General features: G+C 41.1%; 1 protein-coding gene across 13 annotated transcripts in view; it reads right to left on the minus strand.

Annotated features, from left to right (window-relative positions):
* Positions 1-22,721, minus strand: part of DNAH14 (dynein axonemal heavy chain 14) — a 334,785-nt gene that overhangs the window by 196,041 nt on the left and 116,023 nt on the right. For all 13 annotated transcript variants that reach the window (XM_027613953.2, XM_027613959.2, XM_027613960.2 and 10 more), the window contains 6 exons: positions 22,416-22,490; positions 16,465-16,552; positions 13,343-13,596; positions 2,811-3,042; positions 2,050-2,103; positions 606-751 (listed from right to left, as the gene is read on the minus strand). In XM_027613953.2, the coding sequence (XP_027469754.2) occupies positions 606-751; positions 2,050-2,103; positions 2,811-3,042; positions 13,343-13,596; positions 16,465-16,552; positions 22,416-22,490 (849 nt within the window). The remainder of the gene's footprint in view (positions 1-605; positions 752-2,049; positions 2,104-2,810; positions 3,043-13,342; positions 13,597-16,464; positions 16,553-22,415; positions 22,491-22,721) is intronic.

A 22,721-nucleotide genomic window follows, 5' to 3' on the forward strand; every position in this document is an offset into this window, starting at 1 on the left:
ATTACTTAAAAAAATAAAATAAAAAAAAAAGAAATATTAGATTGTAATAGAAATTTTAAAGCCACAAATTCAATTATGCCCATAAAGTAAATCATGTGAGTTCCTGAATTTTTCTGAAGAGAAAGAAATTTTGCTTAGATTAGTAAATGTTAGTAATCCTAACATACAAATATTATTTTTACAGGATTTTTTAAAACAGAAAAGTATTAATTCAGAGTAATGGGATAAGAGAGGCTTCAGGTATGTGGCCAGTATAATTTGTTTTTTAAAAAGCTGTAGAATTAAAGAAAAATACTTCGGTTTCTTCAAGTGCAACATCATAACATGGAAAGGTACTAAGGGAATTTAAACCCCAAAGTGAAAGTAACTGGATAGATCTGTGACCTGTCCTGGCGGCCCAGAGACCACTCCAAGGCTGGACGGGAGCCTGGGTAACCCAGGCTGGCACGAAGGCTAGTTACATATGTTTGCCTGGTACTTGCCCAGCAAAGGGGACATCCAAGATGTCATTCCTTTTGGTCTGTGTTTAGGAAGAAAACAACACCCAAGCCCTTCTTGGAGAAGAAATATTGAACATTAAGTGACCAGACACATCCACCCTGTACCTGACAGAATAGCTGTCTTTTGCGGCCTTGATTGTGAGGATCTGCGACGCAATCACTGATAGGACCTGCACGTCAATCCGATCGAACTCATCCAAACAGCACCATGCTCCCGACTGCACCAGTCCAAAGAAGAATTTTCCCATTATCTTGAAAACAATTATATGCGGGTGAAAGCTTTCTGTAGGCCCAGGCTCCGCTCCGCTCCGCAGTTTCCCCGAGGTGAGTGCACGCCCTCCCCGCCCCCCTCCCCCAGCACACTGGGCACGACCACGGAGCGCCCCTGGCTGATGCAGGGCAGCGCGGTCTGGCCCCCAGTGTGGGGAACCTAGTGATGCCTATGTGCTGGCAGCTGAAACCAGCGGAACACTGTAGGCCCAACACAACACATGTGGATGAATATGGGTGAGGGAATGTCTGCTCTCAGGGCGGAGTGGGGAGCACACACCAGAGCCCCTTGGGCCCAAGACACAGAGGCCGGTTCTTCCCACTGGCTGCGGGAATCAGGTTGTGTCTTTCCTGAACATTTTGATATTTCATTTATCATGGGGTTTCTGGGATTAATTTTGATTCTAAAAAAGTATTGCATTAAAAGATAATTTATTTTGATTAGCAGGTTTCTTGGCTCCCACTCTGCTGCTCCCAGCCCTGCTCACCCCACCAGAGGGCAGTCCCAGGGAGGAAACTAGGGACCCTATGTCTTAACAATACTCATGCAAACAGCTGATTTATGTTTATTGGTATTTTTAATGTGCTAACTGAGCTCAAACTGCAAATGCAGGATCTCACAGGTGCTTTTAAGCTGCCAATACAATGACCGAATAGAAGGTAAATGGTTTGACTTAACATGCACAACAAAATAAATGGGAGTGTTTTGAAACTTTAAGTAAATCTGTGACCAGCACAGAGGTACAGGACATTTCAATAAATATTTCAGAATGTTATGAGTTGTGTCTTTGGTAATATGCCACCAAAACAAAGTAAGGCTGACATAAAATTGTAATCATCAATACAAACCCTGACTCAAATTTTTGTGGTAATTGTAAGAGCCTCATTGTTCTTAATGATTACCTTTTCAGTAAATAAAAGTATAGGGTTAGAAATTATAAAATAAACTTAGATTAATAGAGCAGTACTCTTAATTTTTTTAATAAATTCATGTTCCATATCAGATTTTGTTTGGAAAAATCCCCCTGTCAAAAAGTTTGAAAACCACTGTCTTAAGAAGTAATTCAGTTGCATAAAAGCAAACTGCATAGTGTTTTAAGTTTCTATTACATTCTAAGTTTCTATTCTATTAATTTAGAAGAATTAATAGCATTTACAGTTCTGTTAATACTTAATGTCTCTCTAAGGGAAATATTTTTCTTGTTCTTTCAATCCTTAATGAATTGTTTCGTTTATGTGCACAAGATTTTTTTCTTGCATGTATATGAATAAGCTTTACCTTATAATCCAAATCCTCAAAACAGTTGAAGACCACACAATGTTTGCCTAAGGACTGAGAAACAAAGAAATTATTTTAAAAGATCTCTTGAATTATGACACAAAATACTAACACTAAAACTTCCAGAGTAATAAAATGTCTTTAGTCTTTTGAGAAAACTGCAATCTCCAGATGAATTACATACCAAATTTAGAAATTCACAAAACTTAGTATAAATGCACATACACTATTAGTTAGGTTGATTAGTGCATGGAATGCTAGAGTCATGTTTTTAAAACACATCAATGAATAAAATCTAAGAAAAAAGCATTTCAATGACATCATTCCAGGACATCCAACTATATCCTCCACTTTCATCAGTTACTTGTCTCTCCCTGTGTCTGTCTGTCTGTCTGTCTCTCTCTCTCTCTCTCACACACACACACACACACACACACACACACACACACACACAACCAGGTTGAAGTCTGTGTGCAGCTCAAAATCACCCATAACTGAAGGGCACAATGCTGCCGTTCACTCATCAGTTAGCACAGTCGAGTCCCAAGAAAACAGAAGTATACTTGGCCTGCAGAGGTCCCACGTCCCAGCACACAGCAGACATTTTTAGTGAATGGATGAATTACACAACTTAACAAATGTGGTAAGGTGTTTGTTAAATGTTATGAACATCTTAATAGCAGGAATGGTGTAAATTTAAGATACTGTTAAGGTTTGCGTGACCAGAACAACCAGTATTTTTGGCTACCGAAAGCACTTACTTTGGCTAGATCTTTGACACTCTCCGTTTTGCCCGTGCCGGTGGGGCCCGTGGGACAGCCTCCAAGATTCAGGAGCAGCGCTCCGGTGAGGGTGAGCCAGCACCTGTTAGTAAGGGGCGTAATAACCAACCGGGGAGTGCAGCCCAGGTACTCGTAGCCATACGCGAAGCTGGCATCTCCTTGAGACACATAGCACAACTTCTCTTTGTCATTCCATTTATACTGCAAATGCCTGAAAACAATATTGTAAGTGTGCATATTATTTGGGCAAAATTAGTTTTAGTTTTCACATGTAGAAACATAACAAAGATTAACTGGGATGTTGATTAAAAAAACAAAAATGTTAAAACAAAATGAAAAGCACTATGGACAGTTCATCAGTGACAATGTTAGACATGAAATATTAGAACTCCGAATCCTACCAGCATGAGAGCACTTTTCCTGTGAGGAAAACGGTGTCATGGAGTCCTGCTGCTTTGCTGTGATGTGGGCACCACACAAACAGAGGATTTATACAAGAATCATCCCCAAGAAGTGTATTACGGTTTTCAATAAAGATGTGGCTCAGACATTGTTCATTATAACCAGGATCCTGACTATGAGGGTAACTCAGAGAGATGCTATTGTGGTATTTATCTTAGGAACACTGAGAATCGTATGGCTAACTGTTAAGTTTTCTCCTCTATAAGGCTATGAGTAAAACTTGCAACCCAGTTGTAGCTTTAGAGTATGTATTCTTTTTCCCCAGATTTATGGAGATATTGACCCAGACCTTAGGGTTAGTTTAAGGTGTACAACAAAATGATTTGATATATGCACATACTGTGAAATGATCACAACAGATTTAGGTAACATCTATCATTCACATAGTTATGAATTTATTGTTCTTGTGATGACATCATTTAAGATCTACTGTCCTAGCATCCTTCAAATATACAATTAAGTATTGTTAACTATGGTCGCCACACTATCCATTACATCCCCAGAACGTATTTATCTTATAACTGGAATTTGGTACCTTTGACCTCCTTCATCCATTATCCACATCCCCTGCCCCTAGCCTCTGGCAACCCCCAATCACCTCTCTGTTTCTATGAATTCAGTGTTTTTGGGTTTCACATATAAGTGAGGTCGCACAGTGTCTGACCTACTTCATTTAGGATAATGCCATCAAGGTCCATCCGTGTTGTAGCAATTGGCAGGACTTCCTTCATTTTTTATGGCTGTGTGATATTTCATTCTATACATTTTCTTTATCCATTCATCAGTTAATGAACGTCTTAGCAGCCCGGGGTGGAAAGAAAGATGGCGGAGGAGTAGGGGACCCTATTTCAACTAGGAAATTGAGCTGGATATCTACCAGACCACTCTGAGCACCCACGAAACCAGCCTGAGATGTAAGAAGATCTGGATCTCTACAAACAGAATATTGCAGGTGGTTGGTTTCGAGGTATGAAGCGGGGAGCCCTGATTCTACAGGCAGATATCAGAGGATAAACGGCAGCAGGAGGAAGCCTGTCCGTGGGGATCCTACATGGCCAGTGAGCGACAGCCTCGCGTGCTGGGGATGAGCACAGACTCACAGACTGGTAGCGGGGAAAGGACTTTAGGGCAGCCCCCTGGGGGGAAACCCGGAGCGGCGGGGTCACGCGTGCGAACTGGGAGCGGCTGGTGGTTTTAGAAGCACAAAGGGCAGAGATGTGCCCCGACCTGGAGGCAGGACTGGGGGCGCTGCGGAGGGACACACAAACCAGGACCCTGCAGTTTATAGCAGCACAGACAGAAACGGAGACGGTGTGGTCTGGAGAACTCACTGAAGAACAGACTGCGGTCTCTCTGCTCTGAGGCAGAGTGTTAGAAACGGTCTCTTCTGCTCTGACTCGCAAAAGAGACCAGAAAGCCGCCAGAGAACAAAAGCCCCCAAAACTGATTCCCGCTGAGCCCATCCCCCGCCACAGGGGGGCCGGGCAACTCCACCTGAACAGGGTTGCCTGAGCAACAGCGTGGCAGGCCCCTCCCCCAGAAGACAGGTTGGGAAAACAAGAGGCCAGCAACCCTAAGGTCCCAAGAAAACAGGTGCATCTTGCTTGGGTTCTGGTCAATAATTTGGACTCTATACATTCCCTCAACCACCCATCAACAGAATGACTAGGAGGAGGAGCCCCCAAAATAGAAAAGACTCAGAGATTATGACTTATGCCGCAGATTTACAAATGGATGCAGATATAACCAAGATGTCGGAGATGGAATTCAGACTAGCAATTGTGAAGACAACGGCTACAATGGAGAAATCAGTTAATGGCAACATAGAGTCTCTAAGGTCAGAAATGAAAGCTGAATTCGCAGCACTTAAAAATGCTATCAATGAGATCCAATCCAATCTAGATAATCTAACAGCTAGGATAACTGAGGCAGAAGAACAAATAAGCGACCTGGAAGACAATATAATAGATAAAAAGCGAAAAGAAGAGGCCAGGGAAAAACAACTCAGAATCCATGAAAATAGAATCAGAGAAATAAGTGACACCATGAAGCGTTCCAATGTCAGAATAATTGGAATCCCAGAGGGAGTGGAGAGAGAGAGAGAGGACTAGAAGATGTATTTGAGCAAATCGTAGCTGAGAACTTCCCTAATCTGGGGAATGAAACAAACATTCACGTCCTAGAGGCAGAGAGGACCCCTCCCAAGATCAAGGAAAACAGGCCAACACCCCGGCATGTAATAGTAAAACTTGCAAATCTTAGAACCAAGGAAACCATCTTAAGGGCAGTTAGGGGGAAGAGATTCCTTACGTACAGAGGGAGGAACATCAGAATAACGTCAGACCTATCCACAGAGACCTGGCAAGCCAGAAGGGCCTGGCAAGACATATTCAGGGTACTAAACGAGAAGAACATGCAGCCAAGAATACTTTATCTGGCAAGGCTGTCATTTAGAATGGATGGAGAGATGCAGAGCTTCCAAGACCGGCAGAAACTGAAAGAAAATGTGACTACTAAGCCGGCCCTGCAAGAAATATTAAGGGGGGGTTCTATAAAAGGAGAAAGACCCCAAGAGTAATATACAACAGAAATTTACAGGGACAATCTATAAAAACAACGTCTTCAGCGTCTGCCTTCGGCTCAGGTCCTGATCCCAGGGTCCTGGGATCGAGCCCCACATCGGGCTCCCTGCTGGGTGGGAAGCCTGGTTCTCCCTCTCCCACTCCCCCTGCTTGTGTTCCCTGTCTCGCTGTGTCTCTCTCTGTCAAATAAATAAAATCGTTTAAAAAAAAAATAAAGTCTGTAGTTAGAGACACAGAAGGACACTATATCATTCTGAAAGGGTCTATCCAACAAAAAGATCTAACAATTGTAAATATCTATGCCCCCAACATGGGAGCAGCCATCTACATAAGCCAACTGTTAACCAAAATAGTCATACTGATAAGAATACATTAATTGTAGGAGACCTCAATACTCCACTCTCAGCAATGGACAGATCATCTAAGCAGAAAATCAACAAGGAAACAAGAGCTTTGAATGATACACTGGACCAGATGGACCTCATAGATATTTATAGAACATTCCACCCTAAAACAACAGAATACTCATTCTTCTCGAGCGCACATGGAACTTTCTCCAGAATACACCACATACTGGGTCACAAATCAGGTCTCAACCGCTACCAAAAGATTGAGATTATTCCCTGCATATTCTCAGACCACAATGCTTTAAAACTGGAACTCAATCACAAGAAAAAATTTGGCAGAAATTCAAACGTTTGGAAGCTAAAGACCACTCTGCTCAAGAATGTTTGGGTCCACCAGGAAATCAAAGAAGAACTTAATTCATGGAAATCAATGAGAACGAAAACACATCGGTCGAAAACCTATGGATACTGCAAAGGCTGTCCTAAGGGGGAAATACATAGCCATCCAAGCCTCACTCAAAAAAATAGAAAAATCCTGAACTCACCAACTAACTCTACACCTTAAAGAACTAGAAAAAAAGTAACAAACGATGCCTAAGCCATGCATTAGAAGAGAAATAATTAAAATTAGAGCAGAAATCAATGAATTAGAAACCAGAAACACAGTAGATCAGGTCAATGAAACTAGAAGTTGGTTCTTTGAAAGAATTAATAAGATCGATAAACCACTGGCCAGACTTATCCAAAAGAAAAGAGAAAGGACCCAAATTAATACAATTATGAATGAAAGGGGAGAGATCATGACTAACACCAAGGAAATAGAAACAATTATTAGAAATTATCATCAACAACTATATGCCAATAAGCTGAGCAATCTGGATGAAATGGAGGCCTTCCTCGAAACCTATAAGCTGCCAAGACTAAAACAGGAAGAAATTGACAACCTGAATAGACCAATAACCAGTAAAGAGATTGAAGCAGTGATCAAAAACCTCCCAAAACACAAGAGTCCAGGGCCTGATGGATTCCCTGGGGAATTCTACCAAACATTCAAAGAAAAATTATACCTATTCTAATGAAGCTGTTTCAAAAAATAGAAACAGAAGGAAAACTTCCAAACTCATTCTATGAGGCCAGCATTACCTTAATCCCCAAACCAGGCAAAGACCCCATCAAAAAGGAAAATTTCAGACCAATATCCCTGATGAATATGGATTCCAAAATCCTCAACAAAATCCTAGCTAATAGGATCCAACAATACATTAAAAGGATCATCCACCACGACCAAGTGGGATTTATCCCTGGGATGCAAGGGTGGTTCAACGTTCACAAATCAATCAATGTGATAGAACACATTAATAAGCGGAGGGAGAAGAACCATATAGGTCCTCTCAATTGATGCAGAAAAAGCATTTGACAAAATATAACATCCTTTCCTGATTAAAACTCTTCAGAGTATAGGGACAGAGGGAACATTCCTCAAGTTCATAAAATCCATCTATGAAAAACCCACAGTCAATAGTATCCTCAATGGGGAAAAGTTGAGAGCCTTTCCCTTAAGATCGGGAACACGTCAAGGATGCCCACTCTCGCCACTATTGTTCAACATAGTACTAGAAGTCCTAGCAACAGCAATCAGACAACAAAAAGAAATAAAAGGTATTCAAATTGGCAAAGAAGAAGTCAAAGTCTTTCTTTTCGCAGACAACATGATACTTTATGTGGAAAACCCAAAAGACTCCACCCCCAAATTACTAGAACTCATACAGCAATTCAGTAATGTGGCAGGATACAAAATCAATGCACAGAAATCACTTGCTTTCTTATACACTAACAACGCAACTGTAGAAAGAGAAATTAGAGAAACGATTCCATTTACAATAGCACCAAAAACCATAAGATACCTCGGAATAAACCTAACCAAAGAGGTAAAGGATCTATACTCTAGGAACTACAGAACACTCATGAAAGAAATTGAAGAAGACACAAAAAGATGGAAAAATATTCCATGCTCATGGATCAGAAGAATAAACATTGTTAAAATGTCTATGCTACCCAGAGCAATCTATACCTTCAACACCATCCTGATCAAAATTCCAATGACATTTTTCAAAGTGCTGGAACAAACAATCCTAAAATTTGTATGGAATCAGAAGAGACCCCGAATTGCCAAGGAAATGTTGAAAAAGAAAAACAAAGCTGGGGGCATCACGTTGCCCGATTTCAAGCTATATTACAAAGCTGTGATCACCAAGACAGCATGGTACTGGCACAAAAACAGACATATAGACCAATGGAACAGAATAGAGAACCCAGATATGGACCCTCAACTCTATGGTCAAATAATCTTTGACAAAGCAGGAAAAAACACGCAATGGGAAAAAGACAGTCTCTTCAATAAATGATGCTGGGAAAATTGGACAGCCATATGCAGAAGAATGAAACTTGACCATTCTCTAACACCATTCACAAAGATAAACTCAAAGTGGATGAAAGACCTCAATGTGAGACAGGAATCCATCAATATCCTAGAGGAGAACATAGGCAGTAACTTCTTTGACATCGGCCACAGCAACTTCTTTCAAGATACAGCTCCAAAAGCTAGTGAAACCAAAGCAAAAATGAACTTTTGGGACTTTATCAAGATAAAAAGCTTCTGCACAGCAAAGAAAACAGCCAACAGAACAGAGAGGCAACTCACAGAATGGGAGAAGACATTTGCAAATGACACTACAGATAAAGGGCTGGTATCCAAGATCTAGAAAGAACTTCTCAAACTCAACACCCAAAAAACAAATAATGAAGTCAAAAAGTGGGCAGAAGATATGAAAAGACACTTCTCTGAAGAAGACATACAAATGGCTAACAGACACATGAAAAAATGTTCATCATCATTAGCCATCAGAGAAATTCACATCAAAACCACTCTGAGATACCACCTTACACCAGTTAGAATGGCAAAAATGGACAAGGCAAGAAACAACAAATGTTGGAGAGGTTGTGGAGAAAGGGGAACCTTCTTACACTGTGGGTGGGAATGAAAGTTGGTACAGCCACTTTGGAAAACAGTGTGGAGGTTCCTCAAAAATTTAAAAATAGAGCTATATCCTATGACCCAGCAATTGCACTACTGGGCATTTACCCCAAAGACACAGATGTAGTGAAAAGAAGGGCCATATGCACCCCAATGTTCATAGCAGCAATGTCCGCAATAGCCAAACTGTGGTAAGAGCCGAGATGCCCTTCAACAGATGAATGGATAAAGAAGATGTGGTCCGTATACACAATGGAATATTACCCAGCCATCAGAAAGGATGAACACCCAACTTTTACATCAACATGGATGGGATTGGAGGAGATTATGCTAAGTGAAATAAGTCAAGCAGAGAAAGTCAATTATCATATGGTTTCATTTATTTGTGGAACATAAGGAATAGCATGTAGGGCATTAGGAGAAGGAAAGGAAAAATGGGGGGGGGGATTGGAGGGAGAGATGAACCATGAGAGACTATGGACTCTGAGAGACAAACAGGGTTTTAGAGGGGAGGTGGGAGGGGGGACAGGTTAGCCCGGTGATGGGTATTAAGGAGGGCACGTACTGCATGGAGCACTGGGTGTTATATGAAAACAATGGATCATGGATGACCACATCAAAAACTAATGATGTATTGTATAGTGACTAACATAATAAAATTTTTAAAAAAATAATGAACGTCTTGGCTATTATAAATAATGCAGTGATGAACATGGGGTACAGCTACCTTTTTGAGATAGTGATTTTACTTCACTAGGGAAAATACAAAGAATTGGAATTGCTGGATCATATGGTAGTTATAGTTTTAATTTTATGAGAAAATGCTATACAATTTTCATAGTGGGTGCACCAATTTACATTTCTATCAATGACCTATAAATTTCCCTTTTCTTCACATCCACACCAAAATTTATTTCTTGTCTTTTTGATAATAGGCATTCTGACGGGTGTGAGGTGGTATCTCATTGTGGTTTTGATTTGCATTTTCCTGATGATGAGACGTGCTGAGCAGCGTTTCCTGCACCTGTCAGCCATCTGTATGTCTTCCTTGGAATAAGTCTATTTCAGTTCCTCTGCCCATTTTTTAATCCAAAAAAAATTTTTTTTGCTATTGAGTTGTAGGTGTTCTTTATATATTTTGGATATTAATCCCTTAGTGGATGCATGGTTTGCAAATATTTTCTCCCATTCAGTAGGTTGCCTTATTTTCTTGATGATTTCCTTTCTTGTTCAGAAGCTTTTGATTTGATGTAGTCCCACCTATTTACTTTTGTTTTTGTTTCCTTTATTTTTGGCATCAAATCCAAAAATTATTGCCAAGACCAATGGCAAGTTTACTGCCTTATGTTTTCAAGTAAGCGTTTATGGTTTCAAGTCTTATGTTCAAGTCTTTAATCCATTTCAGTTGGTTTCTGGGAGTGGCACGAGGTAGGGGTTCAGTTTCATTCTTTTGCATGGGGATGTCTAATTTTCCCAGCATCATTTATTGAAGACACTGTCCTTTCCTCATTGTATATTCTTGGCTCTTTTGTTATATATTGGCCATATATGTGTGGTTTTATTTCTGGGCTATTCTGTTCCATTGGTCTATGTGTTTGCTAATGCCGTACTGTTTTGATTACTACAGCTTTGTAATATAGCTTGAAACCAGGAAGTGTGATACCTCCAGCTTTGTTCTTCTTTCTCAAGACTGTTTTGGATATTTGAGGTCTTTTGTGGTTCCATACAAATTTTAGGTTTTCCTATTTCTGTGAAAAAGGTCACTGGAATTTTGAGAGGTTTTGCATTGAATCTATAGATGATTTTGGGTAGCATGGGCTTTTAACAGTACTAACTTTTTCAATCCTCGATCATGGGTTGTCTTTTCATTTATTTGCATCTTCTGCAATTTCCTTCATTAATGTCATAAGAGTTTTCAGTGTACAGATATTTCACCTCTTTGGTTAAATTTATCCCTAAGTATTTTATTCCTTTGGTGTAATTGTAAAAGGGATTGTTTTATTTCTCTTTCTGATAGTTCATTGTAAGTGGATAGAAATACAACTGATTTTTTGTATACTGACTTTGCATTCTGCAACTTTACTGGATTCCTTTATTAGGACTGTCAGTTCTTTGGTGGCATCTTTAGGGTTTTCTACACATATGTCATCTGCAAAGAAAGAGAGTTTTACTTCTTCCTTTCCAATCCAGATGCCTTTTCTTTCTTTTTCTTATTTAACTGTTCTCACTAAGACCTCCAGTACTACGTTGAATAGAAGTGGGGAGAGTGGACATCCTTGTCTTGCTCCTAATCTTAAAGAAAAAAGCTTTCAGCTTTTCACTGTTGTTTATGATGTTAGCTGTGGGCTCCTCATATATGGCTTTTACTGTGCTGAAGTAAAGGAACGATGAACTAAAGTAAAAGCTATCTGCTACCTAAGACCCAGGATTTGTTTTATGATTCAAGCACTAAATCATCATTTAAATTTTAATTTCCAGAGCTTTACTCGCCCTATTATTCTTCCCCTAGAACAGGGGTTCCCAAACTTGCTTGATTTACTGCACCTGTAGTATATCAGTAATTTTTTTCTTGATTACCATAGTCAAAAGAAATACCTCACAGTTAATTTCATTAATTTTTAGGTCCAAAGCAGTTTAAAGGTATTTTTGTCTTAATGAACTTGGTAGCTTATTTTTAAAATATATACAAATCAATTGAAAAGAAATGAAATTTTTATTTCATTCTTGAATAATCACCGTTACTTACTAATGGGATGTGTGTACCTGTCGTGCGCTGCACAATTTCTCAAACCCTAGAATCAGATAGGATACTGTTAATTTTGTTTCCTATACCATGTTTTCATTTAGTGCTTGCTTTTTTATCAGAGCAACTGCCCAAAACATAGCTTTGCAAGAATAAGAAATCATCATTATGATGATTCTAATGCTAAATGGTCTAATGTTAAACTTGTCAACTACTTTGAGCTAGAAGTTTGCTTGGTGTCTGACACATGATACATATCCCTTTGAGTCCTTCAAAAGTTTAAAATGTTTTGCAGTGAGAACTCAACTCTGTGAGTTCCTATGGGGCCTTGGGGCACCTTGGCATACAAGTTGGGAACTGTAGCCCTAGAATCATAGATGCTCAGAGAGTTGATTAGAATCATGTCTTTCCTATTTTACTTTTCTAAGTATGGTCTTCCACCTGTCATTTTCACTTTCAAAGAGAGTTACTAGAAAGTAATAATGACATACTGAACTTCTGAGTGATGGTTCATCAATAGAGCATATTTCTTTGGCAATTAAAAGTGGTATACAGTTATACTTCTGCAGTAAAATGAACATGTGAATATATATCAAATATATTCAGTAAAATTCAAATGGTGTTAGTCAAATATGTCAGCCTCTCTGCTCCCTTTTCCCTAGTTTAAAGGAAATTGTTGCATCTAAAATAAGGAAATTTATACTTGTGCAGAATTTCTTTAAAAATTAACTTTTCTTGAGAATCAAAGACCTTATGCAGTCAGGACAGTTATTTTTCCATGAACAGAGGAATCTTTAGAAAAAAAATAACTCAGAAGTTTGAAACTTCACATTTATCATAGGAATCTTATGCTTGCTCTCCTCTTCTCCCCAGGGTCAGTGGCTCTGTTTTCCTACAGTTTCACATTTGTGGTGTTTCATATATGAAATATATATGTATGAGTATATACTACCAGGCTCCTGGTAGAAGAAAGGAAGCTCTGAGGTACAGAACTGGCTAGAAACGTTCTCTGGTTTGTTTCCCAGTTTAGAGTATTCCAGAATGGACAGCACACAGGGGAGAGTCGAGGCCTGAAGGAGGGCTGCACTCTGGCGGAATGATGGGAGGAGCAAAGCCTATCCAGGAAGATGAAGGAAGTTAAAATGAAGGGAGGGACAGTGGAAAAGAGAAGGAAGAAAGCACAGGCATAGGGGACTCAAACTGACACAGTTTGCCCAGAATTTCTATAAATCCCAGAAAATTCAAAGGCAGGTTTGACAAAATTTGAGGTAGAGAATGAATCTACCTAGAGGTAGCTGTGTGACGAGTTATTTTAGGCAGAGTCATAACTGGGATCTACTTACCTTGTCCACTCAAAATCGCCCGCACTGGAGATGCCTTTCAGCAGTAAATCTCTCATGATGTCTCTGCAGTGCACGCAGAGCGTGAGCAATGCTCCCAGGACAACCTGTGTGCGGGAGTTATTTGTGTCCAGCGCCACCAGCTCTGCAATCTCTTCTAGGTGATGGATCACGCCGGCATGGACCTTCTCCAGCTCTGCTCTTGAATGAGAACTCACGAAACTTTTGATGCAATCATTATAAAACATGATCTGGCTCTGAAAAAGTAAGATAGAAAGATGATCATTGAAAAATAAACTTTATAAATTAAACCAGATGTTTTCATGATGTCTCTGTGTGTGTGTGTGAGTACGTTTGTGTGTGAAAGAGAGCTTACACATTTGAATGTATTTGAGAGTTAGACACTGAATTTGATTAATGCTCGTGGGGCCTTATTTTTTAATAAATTGAAATATATTTACCACCAATAGTTCTAGTTTCAAAATCTGATATTCTTAGTCATCATCACTAGACTGAGTAATAACCCAGGATAGTAATAATGGTAGAAAACTCCAGCATGCAATTAGGACCGTGTGCTGAGCAAAACCCAGAAATACTCTTTTTAGAATATGTTGTCTGTGATCATAATTTTCAGAAACTCTGTAGTCCTTCTGTTATCTGATCCATCTTTGAGGCTCTCTCCCTATGTGCCAGAGTTGTTTTAAGAAGGCCGCTGGCTTAATGTCACATTGACCTGGAAGTCAGTGGAGGGGAATACGTCAGGAGGCTTGTAGGTTTCTGGCCCGTGATTGGGTGAACTGTGATTTCGGTCCCTAGGATAGCACCTACTGAAGGAAGAGCGTGCTGGAGGTGAAGGGGCACAGTGAGTTCGTCTTGGGATTTCATGAATTTGAAGTGCCTAAGTCTATAAAGAAATAAACATTGGAATACTTAGCATAGGGTAAGAGGTATAGTGGTGGGACTTTTTTCCAGAGCAAGGTGAAAGGGGAGAGGATGTGGAACCTGATGCATCAGTCCGTGTTCTTGGCTGCATGCAGCAGAAACCAACTCTGACTTTCTGAAAGGATGTGGCAGATCAACAGGAGGCGAGAGACCATGGCTTGGGAAGCAGGCAGAAGGGAGTCTGGGCCAGGCGGCAGGAACTGTTGTCAAGGCCACAGCACAGAGGAGTCTGGTCAAAAGCCACTGCACTGTTGCATTTGAAGCATTTATTCAAGAGTCACAGCCTCACAAAGAGCATCTGATGGGCCGAGTCCCCTGGCTAGGCTGTGTCAGTGCGGGCTCTGGGGAGGTGGGCTGTGAACCAGATCTTTCTTTCCTTAGACAGCTAGAAGGGGAATGTCCATTGCTGTGGCTTGGATAAATCTGCACTGAAATTCTCAGTGGCCAGAACACTCAGGCACGTTATCATCCCCACTCCCCCAGCGCTCCATACGCAGAAGTGCAGGAGAAGGGGACGTTGTCAATGGTGCACTGGGATGGGAAATTAGCAGCAGGCTGGGCAGACAGGGGAGGAAATTTGGTAAAGTCTGTTCAATGATTTCAGTTCAAGCCGCTTCTTATTGGTCAGCATGTTTGGAGGACCAGGGACCAAGGGATGATCTTCTCTTTGTAGAGCAGATCTGATTGTCTGGACGCCTGGTCAACCACAGAAATGTCCAGACTGATTCATCATTTTGCTGCCTTTGTAGACAATAGCTTTACACAAGTCCTTGCAGTTCAGGATCTTCGAGTATTTTATCAATATTCAGTCAAGTGCACGACGAAAGGGACCGGGGAGATCAGACATCATTATTTGTGTCCAGAATCCCAGGTGATCTGAACAGAGACGTGAGAGTTGTGGTGGGGCAAGGCACAGTGAAAGGGTGTGATGCTATCTTTAAATTTAAGAGTCAAGTTTGCTTTACAAACACTTGGATGGTACCTCATGGGGCTGGGCTCCATCAGTGCAGGAGAACCACTGTCCCCAAGTGCATGGGGACTCTCATTGCCGACAGATATAACAGACTCTTCAGACCTCTCCAGGGCATTTTAACATGATGACCACTCACTGTCTCCAGAGGAAAGTCAGTCCAGTTCGCCCTCTGCTCCTGTAGCTTCCAGGACGCCTCTGGCATTGTCCTTCATGGAGCCCCCTTCCTTCACCTGCTTGCTAAATGGGGGATGTCCCCTGGGGTCTGCCCTCATCCTTCTGTCATTCTACATGGTCTACAGGGGAATTCCCTACTGTCCTGGCTTTAACCACTACTTCACAAGCTCTCCAAAGAACCACGTGTTTTGGCTTCCTTTGCTATCACACACACCTCGTTTCTCTTCCTCCTTTGAGGTCCAGAACAGCGACACTTGGCAGAACAAAGGCTCCCTGCAAAGACATCCTTGAGCGAATCCCCAGAGCCTGTGCTGTTGCCACCTGACATGGCAAAACGGACTTCACAAGTGTGATGAAATCAAGACCTTCAGATGGAGAGAGTATTCTGGGTTATCTGAGTGGGGCTAGTATGACCGTGTGTACCCTTAAACCTGGAGAACTTTTTCTGCCTGCGAGCAGAGGGAGGTTTGACTACAGAAGAGCAGACAGATGTAAACAGGGTTGGCTTTAAAAATGAAGGCATGCCAGTGGCCTCTAGAAGCTGGGAAAGAGAAGGGAAGGGACTCTGCCCCGAGCCTCCGGGAAGGAATGCAGCCCTGCCAACACCTTGATTTTAACCCGCGACTCCAGAGAGGCCTTCAACCGACACAACTGTGAGGTAACAAACGTGTGCTGTTTTAAGCAACTAAGTTTGTGGCAACTTTTTAATGACAGCAATAGACACCAAATACAATGCAATAAAGGGATATCCCTGAGAAAATAATTTATGACTTATTTTCATTCAACATTTTATTATGAAACAATTTTAAAACCATAAAAAAGTTGAATTATGAAACAAACACCCATATACCCACCACCTATATTCTAACTAATTTTTTGCTATATTTACTTTCTCAGATATCTGTCCATGTATCCATTCATCCGTCCATCTCATTTTTTGATGCATTTCAAAGTAAGCGACACGTTTCAGTATCCGTTGTAATGGTTTATTTCTAAATCTTTGCTTTCTTGGCAGAATAGCCACAAACTAACTCACCACTGTGAGGACCACTTGTCCTGGATGAGACACCACCCATGTAGAAAAAGTCTGGCAGCTCCAGTCTTCGACCCCTTGACTTACAAACCTACAAAAAAACCCCATTTTATTTCTATTATTACGTGTAATCACACTGGCCATTTAATGATCAAGCATGACAACATCACGAGGGGATTTTTCTTTAGGATCTCTCATTTTTTAATTCTAACTTAGGTATATGTGTATGGGACCAAATGCTAGAGTTGATACAGCCTTATTCATTCACGCATAACGCATATTCCTTAAATTTCCCTTTAATAACACCGGTACTTCTCCAATAGAGTCACTGAGTTTCTGGGGTGGTAAAACTAGAAGGGGGAGATGATACGCATTAGCTTTGAATTTCTAATACTAGCAATGACAAAATCAGTATTTAAAATAATTTGAAACCATCAAATGAATTTTAGCAGTAAAGCCTTGCATTTAGCTTTAAAAATTAATCATAAGGGGGAAATACAAGTCAAAACCTCGATGAGATACCACCTCACACCAGTCAGAATGCCTAAATTTAACAAGTCAGGAAATGACAGTTTCCAACATCCCCGATGTTGGTGGGGATGCTGAGAAAGGGGAACCCTCCTACACTGCTGGTGGGAATGCGAGCTGGTGCAGCCACTCTGGAAAACAGTATGGAGGTTCCTCAAAAAGTTGAAAATAGAGCTACCATACAACCCAGCAATTGTACTACTGGCTATTTACCCCAAAGATACAAATGTAGGGATCTGAAGGGGTACGTGCACCCCGGTGTTTACAGCAGCAATGTCCACAATAGCCAAACTGTGGAAAGAGCCCAGATGTCCATCAACAGATGAATGGATAAAGAAGATGTCGTGTATATATATATACAATGGAATACTACTCAGCTGTCAAAAAGAATGAAATCTTGCCATTTGCAATGACATGGATGGAACTACAGGGTATTATACTGAGCAAAATAAGTCAATCAGAGAAAGACAAGTATCATATGATCTCACTGATATGAGGAATTTGAGAAACAAGACAGAGGATCATAGGGGAAGGGAGGGAAAGATGAAACAAGAGGAAACCGGAGAGGGAGACAAACCATGAGACTCTTAATCTCAGGAAACAAACTGAGGGTTGCTGGAGTGGAGGGGGTGGGAGGGATGGGGTGGCTGGATGATGGACACTGGGGAGGGTATGTGCTATGGTGAGTGCTGTGAATTGTGCAAGACTGATGAATCACAGACCTGTACTCCTGAAACAAATACTAAGGAAAAAACAGGATTCATGAAAAATATGCAGACATTTTTATTTAAGATCAAGTTAATATGTGCCGACAGAGTATGTCTGCATATTGTTACAGTGGGTTTGTTTCACTCAGAAGTGTTTAGTTTCTATATAGTCAAACCGATCAATCTTCACATTTCATCACTGACATCATGTGTCAGAAATTCTCAACACTAAACTTCACTCATTTTCTTCTACTTCGATGGCTTATTTTCTTACTCACCAACTTAATTTAGAATTTAGTTTACTGGGGCACCTGGGTGGCTCAGTCATTAAGCGTCTGCCTTCAGCTCAGGTCATGATCCCGGGGTCCTGGGATCGAGCCCCACATTGAGCTCCCTGCTCCGCGGGAAGCCCGCTTCTCCCTCTCCCACTCCCCCTGCTTGTGCTCCCGCTCTCCCTGTGTTGCTCTTTGTCAAATAAATAAAATCTTTCAAAAAAAAATAATTTAATTTACTTTTATTTTTTTACCTTTTTTTTAAGATTTTATTTATTTATTCATGAGAGAGAGAGAGAGAGAGAGAGAAGCAGAGGGAGAAGCAAGCTCCCCGCTGAGCAGGGAGCCCAATGAGGGACTCAATCCCAGGACCCTGGGATCATGACCTGAGCCGAAGGCAGACGCTTAACCATCTGAGCCACCCAGGCGCCCCTGAATTTAATTTACTTTTAAGATGAATATTGGTTCTTCTAAATTTTGCTATAATTGCAAATGGTGTCTGTTCTTATTATTTTCTTATCACTGCCACTGAGGAGAAATAGGTTTATAACAACTTTCTATATATTTCAAAACAACATCGGTGGCAAATGCATGTTTCATTAATTAAAACAACCTTTTATTTTATGTCTTTGTTTTCTTTTTGCTTGCTGTTACATGACCTGTCTTTCCTGCTTTTATTCACAACTTTGTGTAGCATTGCTTTATCTCTCAAACAACATGTAGTTCCATTTTTCTTTTGACAAAATCTTCTTTTAATTAAGATCTTACTTCTACTTTGACACTTTCGCCGTGTTTATATTTATATAAATACACACACAGAGCACACTATATTTTATTTCCTCCAGGGTTTTGGAAATATTTATTCTGATTTTTTATAGCCTCTTGGGAGACAGTGGATCAAGATTTTTGACTTAATAATCCTGTCTTCATCATGAACCATATTCCTTCAAATGACAGATAATATATGAATACTATATAATAATACCTATGTCATATATAGTCTACATACACACATATGTACATGCACACACATAGAAAACCCTGGAACACAAGAAAGTGTGCTCCAGGGCATCCACAACTTGAAAAGTTGGATTGAATGACAGAAAGAAGAGCAGAGCCACCAAAGAACACTCCTGCCAAGTTTGACAAACCCAAGAGGGAGGCAGGGCTGGCTCTTCGGGACGATGAGGAGAGAGCTTTCTAAGTAGGGACTGCAGTGGCCTCTGCCTGTCCCCACACCCCCCGCCCCCTACTCAGCGGCTGGTGGCCACCGTGAATGGAAATCTCTGAGGGCCAATGAGGCTGGAGAGAGAAGCAGAGTAGGGCCTGCAGTCACACCATACATCCTAAACGTGGGAAGCACAGGGAGGAAGGGAGGAAGTGGAGAGAGGGGAAGAAAGGAACCAAAGTTCGTGGACCCTGGCATGTTCCCATAAGACATGGCCGGTGTACCTGAAACAGCGCTGGAACCCGTGCGCCGGGGAAGTGACAAAGGCAGTTTGCAGCGTCCAGGAGAAATGGAAAGGAACATCCATGCACTGGAAGGTGCGCCACTCCCAGCCTGGGGCTGCGCATCCATCCTGCGACCTGACCTGCAGCCGTAGGCACAGGGGGCCGCTGTGATTCCCAGGAGCACCCGCTGGGAGAGGGAGAGGGGCTCGCAGGTCTGACTGTGAACGGACAACCAACGGAAGCAGGAACCTGGGAAAGCAGTGTTAACAAAGCTCACGCAGCCACAGACCGCTCCTTTACTGGTTCTAACACTGGCTGAAGCTCTCGGAGATCAGGGGGCATCTCTGGCATCTGATAATCACTCCACCAGCAAGGCATGTGCCGTGTGAACATGCTCTGGTGAGATCAAACACCGCCAGGCCCTGCGATATTTGATGAAAGAGAAATCATTTCCCCAAAGGGAATAGTGCAACTATGTACTCAAAAGCTCAGGAAAGGTTCCAGGTAGAAGATGCTGTTTTGCCAAATTGAATGCGTAATGAAGATAATACCTCGCCATTCTGTCACGTGTGAAAACAAAAATGCTGCTTTTTCCAAAACCCTCAAAGGGCAGCCCCTGCTCTGTGTCCTCCAATCCCAAACGGCTGTCCCCTGATCTCTACCCAGCTGTAATCAAGCCCCACACCGCAAGGCCTGCCTGAAACCAGACTGCAACAGGACACACATCCCAGTTTAACCCTTCCTTTCCTGGGCGCTCTGGGGGGTCTCAGTAGGGCTTCTCCTTTACCCCACACACTCAGCTCTGTCTTATCAACACATTGTTTGGGTCACATTTTGGGGAGCTTGCATTCAACAAATTGGATTTGAACTTAAAATTAATTCCATTCAACTAACCTGCAAGAGGGAAAAATAAAAATATTTGCCACTCACAGATGTTTTCCAGAAAAAATTACTTGGAAATATATATAGCACAAGGAAAACAAATTCTAAAATGTGAGATCTATGAATCAGTAATGAACAAAAACAAAACAAACCAAGAACCTTACTAAGACTAGATAATTACTAATCCATAAACTGAGAACTAGCACCATTTGGAATAAAATCCTGCATGATTACAAGGAGGTGGTGATGGAAGGGTATTATGAAGTGATCCATGCTCACTGTGGACAAATCAGAGATATTTACTGTAGGCTTTGATAAAAATATGTTTCACTTTGTACATTAACATTTAAAGAGTATTCACTAGATAAAAGGAACTGCTGATGACTTTGGCATGGCTGCCCCAAAAGACATGAAGAAACTCAATATAACAACAGTAAGTGAAACCCCCCAAGACCAAAAGCCTGGTGATTGGAAGACATACAATGGGATGGGGAGCAGTGAAGGAGGAAGGCACATGCATGCAAAGGGTACCTCGAGAGTTCAATGAAAGGACCCTTTGCAGACATGGGGGCAAGGTCAAGGGTGCCAAAAGGGCTGGTGACACAATTATTTATTAGAAATAAATGCTAGAAATAAAAAAAAGGGTAAGGACAAACCCACAGAAAAGGAGGAAATGTTTAATACAGTTTTCTAGAAAATAAAGTAAGTGGACCAAAAAATGAACAGGAAAATCAAGGGAAGTTCAACATAAGGAAATTCATGACAACCACAAATTAAAGGCAAAAGAGTATTTGAGTTTCTTGACAGATTCATTAAAAAAACTTTGAACAAATGAGACAACCTTTAATTATTAAAAACTTTGCACACAAGGAATAGAATAAAACTCTTTACTTTGATGAGGGGTATATTCCAGAAATCCAAGCATCATAACAAACGATGAAACGTTAGAAATATTCCCAGTAAAATTAGGAACCAAAGAAGGATGCTCACTGTCATCTGTACTTTTCAACACTGCACAAAATTTGTCATCCTAAATAACAGGAAGAGGAAGAGACATTTCTAAAAGGACTGTAAAAAAAGAGAAAGAACTATCATTAATAGTAACTGATAAGATTGTCTGACAAACGAACCATGAGAGACGATGGACTCTGAAAAACTGAGGGTTCTAGAGGGGAGGAGGGTGAGGGGATGGGTTAGCCTGGTGATGGGTATTAAGGAGGGCACATACTGCATGGAGCACTGGGTGTTATGTACAAACAATGAATCATGGAACACTACATCAAGAACTAATGATGTAATGTATGGTGATTAACATAACAATAAAAAAATTAAAAAAAAAAGATTGTCTGACAAAAGTCCCAGTGCAACAAGTGAAAATCGGTTTGTCCCTCAAGTGCCCAAGATGCATTTTTCGGGGTTCCTTGCCCTCAAACGTAGACATCTGGCTCTCATCACGTCACCCCAGGGAAGAATTGGAGCCAAGGAAAGTCATCCTGGTTATTTATGGAAGTAAGTAATAATCTGCTCTGCTCTAGAAGTCTTGTGTTGGCATTCAGGATCATATTCATATATATAGATATTAAAACCCCAAGACCAATAAACAGCCTTTCTATAACTAACCACAAATAATTAGAAATGCGCAAGACGGCTCTAGGAAATTCGTTGAAAAGTTCACGCTCTGAGGCTCTTTCTTCACTCTAAATGGACTGGAAGTTACAAAGGAGAACATTACAAGGACTGAACCAAGCAAGCACTGCGAGGAAGCAGAAGTGGGGTGGGCTGCAAACTGAGCCTGCTGCACACGGGGTCCTCAGAAAGCTGGCAGCAATGTGCTGCCGCGAGTCCAGCTCCTGGCCAGTTTGCAGATATGCGTGAGTCCCAAGCACACAGAACCCGCCCGAATGCACTCCCTGATCATGCTTTCCAACTGATATTCACACTGTAAAAAATGCTTATTTTCCCTTCAGCCATGTGCTGTCATGTTCTATCAAAACCCATTTCATGAAACACTTTACTCCATACATCACTGCAGATACTTCCCACTTGGATTAGCAGATAATTAACCAAGCTTAAATATATATAATGTAATCTTAGGGTTAAAAATTGTACTCACTTTTTCAGCACATCAAACATGCTCTTCTCTACATTCACCAGCCACTGTTCCACAGCACTTCTTACACGAATTTTCCTACAATTTTTTCAAAAATAATTTGCAAACAATTTTTATCCATGTTTCAGTCCTTTGATAAGGCTGTAGACTAACTTTTCTACACTTAGACCATTCACAGGCCAAAGGACCATAATTCTCTAATTTTGTTTTTTCTAGACCTCAATTTGGAAAGCTACGCAGACAACATATCACCTAACTTTAGGGAATTCTGACATCGAAACCATGGATTTACAAAATTAAGAGGTTCCG

This window comes from Zalophus californianus, chromosome 10 (genome assembly GCF_009762305.2).
Source record: "Zalophus californianus isolate mZalCal1 chromosome 10, mZalCal1.pri.v2, whole genome shotgun sequence".
Lineage (NCBI taxonomy): Eukaryota > Metazoa > Chordata > Mammalia > Carnivora > Otariidae > Zalophus > Zalophus californianus.